A 15,252-nucleotide genomic window follows, 5' to 3' on the forward strand; every position below is an offset into this window, starting at 1 on the left:
CTCGTCTGAGGATGATAAGCAGTGCTGAAGTTTAAACGAGTGCCCAATGACTGCTGAAAGCTTTTCCAAAAGTGGGACGTATATCTAGTATCTCTATCGGAGATAATAGATACTGGCACTCCGTGGAGACATACTATTTCATCCACGTACAGCTGAGCTAGCTTATCTGAGCTGTGTGTTTCCTTAATAGGTAAGAAGTGGGCTGATGATAGTCCCAAAACGATCTGGTTTCAAGTTTCGGCTCGGTATAAAACATGAGACGGGTGAATTGTGAACCATAAACAAACAAGAAGATTAAACAAAGATATTTCATTGATTGGATAAGAACATACAAGATAATCCACCCCGGGTGAGCTCCCCCGGGGTGGTGGCTCACAAAATGCACACCTCACAAATGAGGTCTGCTTTACTATTTATAGCCCCTTGAGCCTTGTTTTCCAAGCAAGCCGCCTCTTGCTTGGAAAACCTACTAAAGTTACTAAAATATCCGACTATTACAAATAAAAACGTCATCCTATACAATACAATAAATATGCTAAATGACGTCGGCGTAATTGATAACATCATTCTCCATTTTGACCCGACAATATTCCCCCGAGAATGATGCTATCAATTCTTCAAATGATCGTCAAAAATAAATCTGACGTCGTCTTCGAATCTTCACAAATCGGCTAAATATCCAAAATCTTCATTGTCGTTTTCCCCCGCAAATGTACACCCTCCTATATCTTGTCGATCAAAGCTCCTTATCTTACTTTTGAAGATACAATTGTAATAGGCATATGATAGGGTTCGAACTTCAATGATAAAAATTAAATAATTAGCTTCATTGTGATGATCGTCAATTCTGTCAGATTGCATTTAGCTCCCGATCCACTTTTACATTTGTGGTCAGATGAATTTTAAATGTCCATAAATAAAGCATCAACAACATACGTCACCCACAATCACATTCAACCAACCATGTGATTCCATCAATTGGTGGGCCATAGAATGATAAAACAATTTCGAAATTATGAGCCAATCATTGGGCCATTATGTACAGCCCATATGCACATCTAAAACCCTAGCCGCAAACTGTGCAGCCATCAGCTTCTTTTCCACCACACCGTCAACCACCCAGATTTCTAGCTCATTTTGATCCTACAGCTGACTTGGTCAGTCTATCTACTATAACCCAAATAGTATCATTCCCATGCTTTGTTCTTGGTCACTTTGTGATAAAATCCATAGTTACCATTTCCCACTTCCAGGTGGGAAGTTCAGGCTGTTGCAGCAAACCTGACGGCTTCTGGTGTTCAGCTTTAACTTGCGCGCACGTCAAACATTTGGCCACATAAGTGGCTATAGATTTCTTCAAACCTATCCACCAGTAATTTGCTTTTAAATCCTGGTACATCTTATCACTACCAGGATGAACAGAACATTTGGAGCTATGGGCTTCTTGAAGAATAATGTCCTTAAGTCCTCCATAGATTGGAACCCATATTCGTCCATTCAATCTTAGGATTCCATCCTTGCCATATGATAACTGCTCAGCAGTTACCCCCAACTTTTCATTCGGATAGTTAGCTTCTAACACAGCTTCCTTCTGAGCGGCTAACAACCTTTCATTCAAATTGTTCTTCAATTCAAAGCTCTTGGCATTGATTCTAATGGGCTTAACCCGTTCCTTCCTACTCAAAGCATCAGCGACTACATTCGCTTTGCCTGGATGATATCGGATTTCACAATCATAATCATTCAGTGTCTCCATCCATCGACATTGTCTCATGTTCAGATCCTTCTGGTTAAACAGATGTTGAAGGCTCTTATGATCAGAATAGATCACACACTTAGTACCATATAAATAATGCCTCCAAAGTTTTAGTGCAAACACAACGGCACCCACTTCCAAGTCATGGGTGGTGTAATTCTTTTCGTGCACCTTTAATTGTCAGGAAGCATATGCAATAACTTTGACCTTTTGCATAAGCACACATCCCATACCTGTGTGCGATTCGTCACAATAAACCATAAATTCTTCAATTCCTTCAGGCAATGTCAGCACAGATGCATTGCTTAACTTCTGTTTAAGAATATCAAAGGATTCTTGTTGCTTAGGACCCCAATTAAACTTGATATTCTTGCGAGTCAAAGAAGTCAGGGGTGCAGCAATCCTTGAGAAATTTTCAATAAAACGCTTGTAATATCCTTCCAGACCCAAGAAGCAACGAATCTCTGTGGGCGTCTTCGGCTCTTGCCAATTCATGATGGCTTCAATTTTAGCGGCATCCACCTGGATACCGCGCTCGCTAACCACATGTCCAAGAAATTGGACTTCACGAAGCCAAAACTCACATTTTGAAAACTTGGTGTAGAGCTTCTCTTGCTGAAGAAGTTTAAGAATACATCAGAGGTGCTTTTCATGACCGGCCTGATTCTTCGAATATATAAGTATGTCATCAATAAATACAATGACAAACTTGTCCAAATATGGCTTGGAGACGCGATTCATGAGATCCATGAACGCTGCTGGTGCATTAGTGAGCCCGAAAGGCATCACCAAGAACTCGTAGTGACCATAACGAGTCCCGAATGCAGTCTTATGCACATCTTCATCTCTGACCTTCAGCTGATGGTAACCTGACCTTAAATCAATCTTGGAGAAGTAACTTGCCCCTTGCAGTTGATCGAACAGATCGTCGATCCTGGGCAATGGATATATATTCTTGATTGTAACCTTGTTTAGCTCGGCGATAATCGATGCATAGACGCATCGATCCATCCTTTTTCTTCACAAATAGAATCGATGCTCCCCAAGGAGATGAGCTAGGTCTAATAAAACCTTTCGCCAACAAATCATCCAACTGAGTCCTCAACTCTTTCATCTCAGTCGGCACCAACCGATAAGGTGCTCTTGCAACTGGTGCTGCTCCAGGAATAATGTCAATTCTGAACTCCATTTGCCTAACTGGGGGGTAAACCAGGTAGTTCTTCAGGGAATACGTCTGGTTATTCAGAAATAACAGGGATGTCTTCAACCTTGGGCTTTGGTTCATCAATGGTTACCTGTGCCATATAAATGACACAACCTTTCATCATACACCTCGTTGCCTTAAGCATAGACACTTGCTTAGGCAACCCATACTGAGTATCTCCTTGAATTGTGAGTGGTTCACCATGAGGAGTTTTAATAACCACTTGCTTCTTATCACACACAATCTGAGCTTGATTAGAAGACAACCAATCGATGCCTATCACTATGTCGAATCTAGCTAATTTCAAAGGAAGCAAAGACAGTGGAAAAGAGTGGTTCCTAATGGAGATAGAACATCCATCTAACACGGTTGAAGCAGTTTCTACAGTACCATCAGCCAATTCTACTTCATATTTTATGCTTAGGGTTCTAACAGGCAGATTTAATAATTTACAAAATTTATTATCCACAAAAGACTTATCCGCACCCGAATCAAACAATACCCTTGCATATACATCATTGATAAGAAAGGTACCTGTTATCACGTTGTCATTCTGAACCGCTTCTTGTGCATTCATTTGAAAGACCCGAGCATTGGTCTTTTTACCTTCTTCAGGTTTCTTGGCATACTTTGGGCAGTTGGACTTGATATGCCCCTTCTCGTTACAGTTGTAACAAGTCGCATCCTTTATTTTCTTGCAATCTAATGTTTTATGCTCACCAGATTTGCAGATCCCACAAGCCCTGGGCTGCGATTGGGATTTTGACTCAAACCTGCACTTTCCTAGATGGCGCTTCTTGCAAGTCTTACATTTGGGCTTCTCACCTGACTGTTGGTCATCCTTTTTAAATCCCGAACTCTTCTTATGATCTGAGTTCCCTTTATGTTTCTTATTAGAACGGCGTGAGTTCTCATCCTCACGTTTCCTTTTCCCCTCATCAGAATTTCTAAGCGATCCCTGCCTGACCGCATCAAGGGTAAGAGATAATGATAAATCAGCCACCGACCTGAAAGTGGTAGGTCTTGATGCTTTCACACTTGCTTTAATCTCCGGAGCTAAACCCCCAATGAAACGAGCTATGCGTTTTGGTTCTGGTGTGACCAAATATGGAACCAATCGTGACATAGTGTTGAAGCTCGTGAGATATTCTTGACAGTCTAAATTCTTCATGACCAAGGTCAAGAAGTCAGTCTCAATTTTCTCAACTTCATGTTGAGGACAGGAATTCTCTTTGATCAACGCAACAAACCGATCCCAAGACAGATTATATAACGGGATCTTCCCAGTAGCTTGGATTAGCGACCTCCACCAAGCTAGAGCTTCACCTTTGAATGATTGTGACACAAACTTCACAATATCCTTATCAGCACAACCACTGATATCAACCACGGTATCCATCTCGTCTAGCCACGTCGGGAAATCAATGGCTCCTTTTTCCCTAGTGAAATCCCTGGGCTTGCAGGAGACGAAATACTTATAAGAGCAGGTTTTAACACGTGGCTCTTGATTGAGCTCAGCTTTCTTAGACGGGACACTCCTCTGGTTTGACGAATGGTGAGATTCGTCTTTATGAGACACATGACTCTTAGAGGGTGGTTTTGGATGAGGTACTGATAGGGTCTTGTTCCTAGTACCACTTGATTCTCTAAAGTGCCTGTCCATGGCTTTAGTAACAGCATTGTCAATTAATGCTTGAAGATTCACACCAGTTACGTTGATTTTGGTAGTATCATGATTTTCCCTCAGATGACTGTTGACTTCTTCTGATTCTGCCATGTAGCTTGATTGCGACATAAAATAATGACAATTTCTTATTCAGAAGTCTATAACAGAATTGTCATTCTTGATAATTCATTTAACCATGGTAATTATAAACCATATCGGTTCATTTGTTAAGCAAAATTTGTTAAGGATTTTGTTATAATTTATCCTTAGTTACAATTCATTAAAATATTATAATGGCACAAAAGGCCAAGTCACAAGGACAGTTATAAATTATAAGCCATGATCTTATAGGGTCAAGGCATTAAGGCTTGAACATAGTTCATCACCTTTTCTTGACACGGAGTCGTAGACTACAACTGTCTTTTGTCTCAAATCACAATAAATATGGCCCGTAGGCATTTCATCACTAATGGATGTTTAAATAATAATTAAAGAGAAGGAATTGGAAGAATCCAATATAAAGGATGACTTATGTGATTTTATCGAATCACATTTGCCAGGAGTGTTAACATGTTTTCAGATGTTAACAAGGATTTGAATCTTAATAAGGAACTACCATCATGGCCCTGTCTTAAAATGACACATGGGCTAGGTTTTGCCTTTAAGATTTTGTTTAATATATAATGGCTGATCAATAAAAAAAGAAATGATATTTTTGATTTATTTCATATATTATATTCATGCATATAATGACAAATGAAATTTTAAACTAAAACATTCCATTAGAATTAAAAGGAGTACATAATTGCCCTAAACGGGACTTATACATAAATAACATGCCCACGCAGGGGCTAAACTGAAAATACAAGTCCTCGCAGGGACTAGGTACATAAATAGATGTCCACACAGGGACTTAATTGAAAATTAAAATTAAACAAACGAACAATTAAGGAATCTCAATAATCCCTTCTGTTCTTCCCCTTGATTAAATCAGCCAAGCCCTTAAGTAGACCCCGACGGCTTCTACGCTCCACTTGAACATCCTGTTCCACCTGGTTCAACCTCTGAAGTATCTCCTGCTGCTGTGGTGGTTGGATCGGCTGCGGCTGCTGCTGCTGCAGAGGTTGAGGAGGTGGTGGGTATTGATACCCATAAGCTGGGTATCCAGTCTGGTAGGAAGGTGCGTAGGGCCCTTCAGGATGAAGAGCATTGTAGTTTGCCGCTACAAGATATGGGTCAACATCAGGGGCATTGTAGTAGTTGTAGCCAGAATAGGCTGGCTGCTCAAAAGGGTTATACGCCGCTGCACTGGCGTATGAAGGAATTGGGTTATCAAAACCCACTTGTGGTGCTGGTGGTGGTGCGACTGGCGGAGAGTCGACCTCTGAAACTGGGTTTGAAGGCCCACCCATCTGCGGGTCTTCATATAGTGGCGGGTAGTGACTGCCACTGCAGTGTGGGGGGCGCTAAAGTGGAATCCCCCTCGCACGGACATTCGTGCTCCTGATCTTCTCTGCCTCGGTGGCTCCGGAGGCGGTTGCTGCTGTGGCGGCGGCGGTGGTGTAACCGCCTGAAAACGTGAATCCTTAGAGGGATCCTACTGCTGCTGCTGCTGAGGTGGGTTGAAAGGAGGAGTAAACTCCCCGGGGTAGGTGACCCACCTTTCTGCAAAGCTGTCTGAGCCCCGATATGGTGAACCGTGAAAGGACGATCCATCGGAAATCTCTATGGGATGCGTGGGCGTCCTGGTTGGTGGCTCGGCAGGATCGGGGTCATTATCATCCATCTTCATATCCCGCATCTTAGGATAATTATCAGCGGGTCCTAGAGGGTTTGGACCCTCTGGTTCTTAACCTGGTTTACCGGATTGAACCGGCTCTGGAAGAACGGGGTCGGGTCCTGAAAGGCGCGTTGAGAACCCGACCGCTGCAATGGCAAGTAGGAATGGTGTGAATGGTTGGACTCGTTGCCTTGATGGAGCCCAAAAGAATCATGGTACGAAGGTGAGGAGCTAAGCGAGACTGAACGCCTCGCAGGCTCTAAGTAGGTCCTCCAATCTTCTTGAGGACTAGTGCTCATGGTTACTGAAGGAGTTCGCCGGTGTGATGGCCCAGCCTCATGATCATGACTGGTGAAAATTGGAGCTTTTCCGCCTCTACTGTGACAACTCTAAATTGGAGCTTTTCCGCCTCTACTGTGACAACTCTCACCAAATCAGGTATCCGTACGAACTAATTACTATTTAATTACTGCTTAATTACTGTGCTTGCTTGCAACTGTGAATGAACTGCTACATGAATACTGATACATACACATACTTGCATCATACTTTATTAACTGTCACTCCATTATTTACATACATGTTGGTGCACTACATCTGTCGACTTCGTGTTGGATCGAGTCTTAGATTACATTGTATAGATTAGGGCACGTTTTACGAGAAAATGGGAGAATGTATGTGTATTAGACCCTGATTTCGCTCATATGTTCTTAAAGTAGGTGATTTCGCTTATGTCTCAAGTTGTGATTTCGCTCATGGGGACATGTGGTCCTTGGAGCGAAATCATCAACACTATATATAGTGTTCTTGAGCGAAATCAGTAGAAGAGTTGTATGATTTCCATACCGAGGTGCTGCCGGTGTGAAGAATGCTTGTATTCGTGATTTTATCAATACAATCAGTAGTTAATAGTGAATCCAAGCTAAACAAAGACTGAATCAATGAATTCTGCCTCTGATTCAGTCTGCACACTCTTCTAATCGACTCGTTAGGTCGTTTTGCGATCCTACAATACAGAACTTTAGTGACAAACTTGATGCACAAAAGCATAGTAGCACAATGAACGGAAAACCCAGTAAACGTGCTGACATAGCAAGCACCAGGCAGACACTGCCTCTAAGGCTTGTATGAGCCAGGAATAGTTTACTACACTAGTAGAGAGTGTAGGGAAATGAGGGTTGTAGAACTGCGTCACTAGGTGATAGTTATAGTGACCGGATGTGCCTAAAACATATTCTAAACACAAATTCTGCACTTTAATATAAAAATTCAGCATTTAAGCTAACTAGTAAAGTGCAAAAACATGGGAAAATAATAAAAGACGCTTTCCAAAGTGTCGGGAATTCTTTGTGTCACTTAAAATACTATTAAAGACACTTTATAACTTTGTTTGACACTTTAACGGATCAGTATCCAACCGAACAACCGGACTTTACCCGGGACATAAAAATATTGTCATTGACACTGTATTTCTTTTTCTGAGCCAGTTAGGATCCCCGAATACCCTAACACCCATTACAAAACACCACACACTAGTAAAAGGTTTAACCTTCTAATTAACTAACTAAACCTTAACTAACTAGTTGAAAATCAACCATGAAACCCCCCCCCCCCCCCTTGAAGGAGTTCGGTTCCCATATGTGGGACACACCCAACATCATTTTGATTATTTTATTGTCCCTTGCTTCATATCTAGAAGACACAATATCTAGAGGATAATTGGAGTTGGTGGATTATAAAAGGAACCATAAGACCTTCACGTTCACAAACCACACTTAACAAACTTCACACATCTCTCTCCTTTCTCTTGCATTCGGCCGACCACTAAGCCCCACCCATCATCATTTTTCGATTTCAATCTTACAATTCCAAGCTCATATAAAGGTGAAGGATCACGTATAAGGAAGCTCGGTGCTTACGGATTGCCAAGGACCTCACCACAACGCTATTAACCACCCATTTTTCGTCTAGTTTCTTCCCTAGCCTCGAGCTAGTTGTAAGTGCTTCTAATCACCTTCTTGATCTTGTCTAAAGTGGTTAATAAGAGATTTGTCGGATGAAAATCATAAACACTAAAGATCACCAACTAAAAGTCTTGTAAGATGATGAACAAAGCGGTTAAAGAATGAATATTAGTGTAAAACTCTTAGATCTTGTTTTGTTATGGTTCTTTTATGTTGTTTGATGCTAGTAGTAGTTCGGATCGTCATCTAACCCGGCTAAGTCATGTTCATAGAACATGAACTAGTGTATGTTAAAGTATGAAAAGGACTAGATGATGAACACTACTACATATGAACATGAACTTGTGTAAAAGTGATTTTTCTTACAAAATGAAGTTCTAAACTAGTAGATCTAAAGATCTACAAGTGGTATTTTTGAAGAACCAAGTGTAAAATGAAATCATGTTTAGAAGCCAGATCTTTCATAAACTAAAGGCGATTTTGTGAACACACAAGTGTGTAGACACTTATGTAACGAAATTATTTTTGTAATTTTTGGCTAGAAGTTGTATAAATGCATTTTCTGTAAAAATAAGATTTTCAAGAAACCGATTTCATTTATAACAATAGAAAGATCTATTAAAAATAATGGAAAGTTACTACGCACTTTTACATAACCCACAAGTTCATGTGTTTGTGATTTACGTATATTTTTGAACTAGTTGATGTCGAAACATTGTTTGTTGATGTTGGGAACGTTGTTGATTGAATTTATAAAAGAAAATGATATGCTAGAAAGCGTGGCCACCTCCAGTTATAGAGGAAACTCTGGCGAAATTTTTCTAGAAATATAACATTTGGAAAATATTTTTACAACAAGTGTTATGAATATAATTTTTTTTTAACTTGTTTTTCCAAATAAATTTCGCCATGATTTTTGTTACAAAACAACCAAGTGTCGGAGGTGGGATTTTCATAAATAAGACTTGTTAAATATATATTTAGTATATATTTTTCGTAGTAACACTTGTGTGATTTTTATGATTATTTCGTGAACTATACAAATATTATTTTTAGAGTAAAAATAATATAACTCGTATACACTGAAAAGTAACAACTCCAAAATAATACGAACACCTTCATAATATTTAAGTTACACCGGTATTATTATTATTACCACCTGAACTTTATCCGTAACTTACGTATTTTCAGAAAATATTCTTAAACGCGTATTTTGACAAAAGTATTATTTTGGGAAAATTATATGTAATAAAATATAATATTTTTGGGAAAAATATTTATATTTTGGAGAAAGAATTAAAATATATTTTAAGTGAGACTTAATAATATATTTTTGGAATTACAAGAAAACGCACATGTATTAAAGTCCCCATCCTTGGGAAGGAATATATTTACCAATTAATTACGAAGTGTAATCAAGAAATAGTTGTCTAACTATTTCCCAAAAACTTAAACCTTAAGCTAAGGCACGGCCGTCCGTCTAATAGAAGTTAGTACGTGTAGGTCGTCGCACAGCAGGTTGACTGGGAGATACTTTTTAGAGACGCACTTCGGTGAGTTCATGTCCCCCTTTTTTCTTAACTGTTTTCAGTTTTTTTAAACTGCGGGGGTGAAATACATGTTACTATGATTACGAGTACTTTTACACATGGTATGATTAGCGTAAGGAGGGTTACTACTTAGATCATGTGAGTGGGTAGGCGGGAACTGAAGGCCATTAGTCCTCATTGTAGGACCGAGGGACAGTAGCGGTAGATCTATCTGGGTGTAGCGAGCCCAGCCCCAGGCCCAACAGTACGGACCTCGGGGTGACTTTGTACCCGACGCAAAAATCTGCTAGGTTTGAGTCTTCCTACTACACTTCACACATATCAATGGCCTTGCAAACCATTGGTGATCTCTTTATTTCCTTATTTGCTACATACCAGGATTTTTATACTTACAAAGGTTTTACATACTCACTACACATGAACTCGCTCAACAATTTTTGTTGATTTTTCCAACTTACATGTATTTCAGGGAACTAAGGATCTGGCACGGTATGCTACGTTTCCACACTGCGTTAGAGTTATGGGATCATCCTCGTTTAAGGATTTCGACTTTTACCTGGACGAGTCGCAAGTCTTAAACGGTGTTTAATTTAAGTTTGTGGTTATGTCTTTCGAACAATGTTTTTATGTTATTAGGTTGTAATTTCCGTTGCATGTGTCAACGCTTTAAGACAATGTTGTGTTACTTTTATTTTAAAACTTAAATCAATGGATGATCTGCATGGTTTTACTTTCATTTAGCTTTGTTGTGATTAAGCTATGGTATTAAGAAGTCACACCAAATTAACCCACGCTTCCGCAAAGCCAGGGTGTGACAGCTTGGTATCAGAGCTCTGATCATAGCGAACTAGGATTCTTTCTCGAGTCTAGACTATGATCACTAGGGCTCTCATGAAAACATTTTTACATTGCATACCACTTAAGTCCAGATCCAGGTCACAAAATATTTTTACAAAAGTTGAGCACATTTTGTTTGTTAGTTATGGCTCAGTCTGGGAGGCTGAGGCTCGGTCTGGGAGGCTGAGGCTCGGTCTGGGAGGCTGAGGAAGTTGTCTATTGGGACTAGGGAGTCAGTCTGGGAGGCTGGGAGAATTGTCTAGTGGGACTAGGGAGTCAGTCTGGGAGGCTGGGAGAATTGTCTAGTGGGACTAGGGAGTCAGTCTGGGAGGCTGGGAGAGTTGACTAGTGGGACTAGGGAGTCAGTCTGGGAGGCTGGGAGGCTAGTGGGACTAGGAGGACTATTTGATTGCTTATTGGTGACTAATGTGCTTATTTGACTATATGATTGATTAATTGTGCATATGTGTGTTTGTATTACAGACGATATGCCTTCATCCGTCACCGGAGAGTCGGACACCACAGACCCTATGCCCATAGTGTCGGACGACAGAGTGTCATCAGAGCACAAGGTGCACACTTCGCATACCACCATCACGGATGATGATGATTTTCAGCCATTCGCGCTGCCTGATGTCGTTGTTGAGCCCGCTGATGGCCCTATCGTCGGGGATTTGCCGCTCGCGGTGATCCCTGCTCCTATACCTCTTGCAGCGTACCCTGTTATTGATATGCCCCTTGACGTAGTCGCTGACGACGACGTCGACTTGTTTGACGAGGATCCACTAGAGGATAACTTTGAGGGCGAGGCCCACATAGCTGCTGGCGATCTCTTACTACTCGCGGATGCTCATGCAGAGGAGGCACCCATCCATTCACCCGTCCCAGACTCCTTTGAGTCTGTGGCATCTGCACCATCACACGCGCAGGGAGTGCAACACTACTCGCATGATACAGACCCTGATAGAGCGTCGTCCGCTGCACCTGCCCCTGCCCCGAGTTTTGTGATCGATCATGACATTGATGATGATTCAGACCCCGCTTTCCCACCTGGTTTCGATCCAGACCAGGAGATTGAGTTTATCCATTTAGATCAGCCCATGGAGGATCCCGTGGCACCTGTTGACCCTATGTTTGCTGATCACGCTGATTTCGAGATGGAGTTTGACGATCCAGAGCCTGCTGTAGCCCCCGAGCCAGTAGTTGCTCCAGACCCCGCATTCGAGCATGACCCTATTCATGCTGATGTACCCGCTGTTGATCCTTTGATTGCTGATATACCTGTCAATGATCATCCTATTGTTGCCCCACTGTTGGAGGGTGATCATGCTGTTGATGCTCCTATCGATGCCCCTCACATTGCTGATATTCCGGCTGATCCTCTTTTTGCCCCTCTTCCTGACCCAGTGCCTGTAGAGCCCGATCATGCACCCTTTGCGACCCATGTAGACCCTCGATATGCGCACACCCGAAATGGGTGGATAGACGATGATGATGACTACCCGCCTTTTGTGGTACCTGTCACACCTGCTTCAGCACCTGATTCAGTTCCTATTGATGCACCCTTGTTTCCTGCACACGTCACTGATGCGCATCGCGCAGACCTGCCTATCACATTTATCCAGGACATACCTCCACCACGTCCTGGGGAGGGTTCATCTCGTCAGCCTTTTGGCCATGCACCTTTCATGCCTGGAGGAGATCAGTTTGTACCACAGATCTCTCATCATACTGCTGTTCCCCCTGTTGCACCATTTGTTGTGCCATCCTTTGCTCCATCTAGTGAGCCTTTTCTCTGGACTTCACCACCCATCATGCCGCCATCTGATCCTTATCATCCTTATCACATGAGTTCTTCCACATAGGATATTCTCTGGTCTTTTATGATTCAGCAGGAGGCGTTGACTCGTCGCGTGCAGGAGCTTGAGAGAGCTCAGCGACCATCATGCCAGTGCCAGGGCCAGACTCACCCTGCGATATCACACCCTCCTCGTCCATTATCTCCTGATTCCGCTGCACGTTTTTGGACTCAGGAGCAGCAGCTAGCGTATCTGTTGCGTTCTCATCGAGCCATGGAGGAGGATTGGCTTCAGATGCGACGTTTGTTCTTTTCCTGTTTTCCCCCTCATCCACCGCCATTGTTGGTGCACTACGTCTGTCGACTACGTCTTATATTGAGTTTAGAGTTGTATAGGTTAGATATGGCACGAAATTCTAGAAACATGAGATTGTATAGGTTCGTTTATGTGTCAATCTTCTAGGTTCGCTTTTGTGTCAAGTCATAGGTCCGCTCATTTGTCAAGTAATGTAGGTTCGCTTATACGGACATGACCGTATAAGCGAAACCTGTTGGCCTATATAAGGGGCATTTCGAGCGAACCTAAACAGTAGTTAGAGGTGTATTCTTCCGGCAAGCCACGAAGTGCTGCCGAAGTGCTGTCAGATTCTGTAAATGCTATAAAAATCAATACAACAGCAATTATAAGGGAATCCGGCTGAAATCGCACCAAATCATTAGTTTCCGCCTCTTGATTTGGATAGGAACTCTTCTGATCGACTCAAACAGGGCCGAACACGATCCTACAAGTGGTATCAGAGCTCAGGAGGAGGAGTTCTTGCCATTTCAGCTGCATTTCATCTGTTTTTCTACACTTTCTTCAATATTTTAAATTTTTTTTACGGAAAAACCAGCTCAATTTCACACATTGCACTCGGAATCATGTATTAGTAAACCCTTAGTTTCAGATTTAAAATCGACCTAGAAAGTAGGATTTTTGGGGTTTCTCTTATACGAGCACGTTCAAAAAGTGACATCAGCAAATAGGTCCGCTCCAAATTACCTGATAGGTCCGCTCCAAAGACACTTTTTGTTGTAGTTCCGCTCGAGAGGTCCGCTCATAGGGACTTGATTCTTGAAGGTTCGCTCTAGAGGTTCGCTTTTAGGAAAATATTTGTTGTAGGTCCGCTCCAAATTCAGTTGAGGGTCCGATCGTGTGAACATTTAAAGGTTCCGCTTATTGTGACATGGGAGGTTCGCTCGTGTAAACACTTTAGGTTCCGCTCTTAGTGAAATTTGAAGTTCCGCTCATAAACACAACTCTGGTTCGCTTTTCTGTCACATCTTCAGAGATCCGCTTATTTGATCAATTTGCCTAAACTTGGAAATTTTGTGTAATTTGGACAATTGAACAATGGACACTGAATTCTATAACGCCTTTGCTTGCCCAATCACAATCACTCAGAATACGTTACTTGAAAATGAAACTGGAACGTCTCAGAAGCCGCCTAAACTCATGGATATTGATGATTATAATGCGTGGTCTGAACGGTTTGGAAATTGGGTTGAAGCATATCATTTGGATGCGTGGGAACACACTGAGGAACCATATGTTAGACCCACAACGAATGGTGTGCAATTAACAATTCGAGAAATGAGTACGGAAGATAAAAAGAAATATCGAGATGAAAAATTGATGGTGAGTTTGCTTCAGCAAGCGATAAAGGAAGATATCTTGATATTGCTTCAACATGATGGAACAACTTATTCAATTTGGACAGAATTGGAAGTGAAATTTGTTGGAAGTGATGATATGCTAAAAAACAAAATGTCTCTCATGAAAAAAGAATTTGATCTGTTTCGTGGTTTGAAATCTGAAAACACCAAGCAAATAATTGACAGATATTGTAACTTGGTGAGAAATATGACAAAACTTGGAATTAAGAAAGATACCGACGAATTGATTGAAAAACTTGCAGATGCGCTACCACAGAAACATGGGGAACGTTTCTGATGATGCTAAGATCCAACAGAAAAGATTACAAAAATATGACACTGGGAGATGTCATCAAACACCTGGAAGTTCAAGAGATGGAGCAAAGGAAGATTGCCAGGATGAAGAATTACGATGGAGAACAGGATATTAGCTTATACTACAAAAGTGGTGTTCCTGGAACGACAAATCTTTATCCAAAGATTGAAACTGCTTACAGTGTTAAAGATTCTTCTGAAAAGAAATCATCCCTAGGATCAAGCAGCATAAGATTTTCATCATTCGATCCAAACATTTCTGTAACAAAGAATGGAAGAAAACTTCAGTGCAATATTGTTCTTAGTCTTGAAAATGATCAAGATTACACTGAAGAGATTGCTAAAAATCAAATGTCTTTGTTGGGAATGGTTCTTGAGTCTTATAGTAGTTTTGTGGCGGGAAAGATCGGTAATCCAATGCCCACGAAAGAGGATTACGATCAAATTGATGCGGAGGAGATGGAATTAATGGACATAAAATGGTGCATGGCTAGTGTGATGAGACGAGCTGAGAAGTTTAAACAAATTACGGGAAGAGATGATTTCCGTGATGCAAATGTTTCAACTTTAGGCTTTGATAAATCTAAAGTTACGTGTTTTCATTGCAGGGAAAAGGGACACTTCAAGAGAGAGTGCAAAAATCGTGAAGCTACTGGTGCACAGAATCCTTTTGGAAACAACGATTAT

General features: G+C 41.4%; 1 protein-coding gene across 1 annotated transcript; it reads left to right on the forward strand.

Annotated features, from left to right (window-relative positions):
- Positions 1-11,488: 11,488 nt before the first annotated feature.
- On the forward strand, positions 11,489-12,622 carry LOC110906696 (vegetative cell wall protein gp1-like). Its single transcript, XM_022151794.1, has 2 exons — positions 11,489-11,956; positions 12,077-12,622. The coding sequence occupies exons 1-2, from the start codon at positions 11,489-11,491 to the stop codon at positions 12,620-12,622; spliced, it is 1,014 nt and encodes a 337-aa protein (XP_022007486.1).
- The last annotated feature ends 2,630 nt before the right edge of the window (positions 12,623-15,252 follow it).

This window comes from Helianthus annuus, chromosome 14, assembly GCF_002127325.2.
Source record: "Helianthus annuus cultivar XRQ/B chromosome 14, HanXRQr2.0-SUNRISE, whole genome shotgun sequence".
NCBI classification, from domain to species: domain Eukaryota; kingdom Viridiplantae; phylum Streptophyta; class Magnoliopsida; order Asterales; family Asteraceae; genus Helianthus; species Helianthus annuus.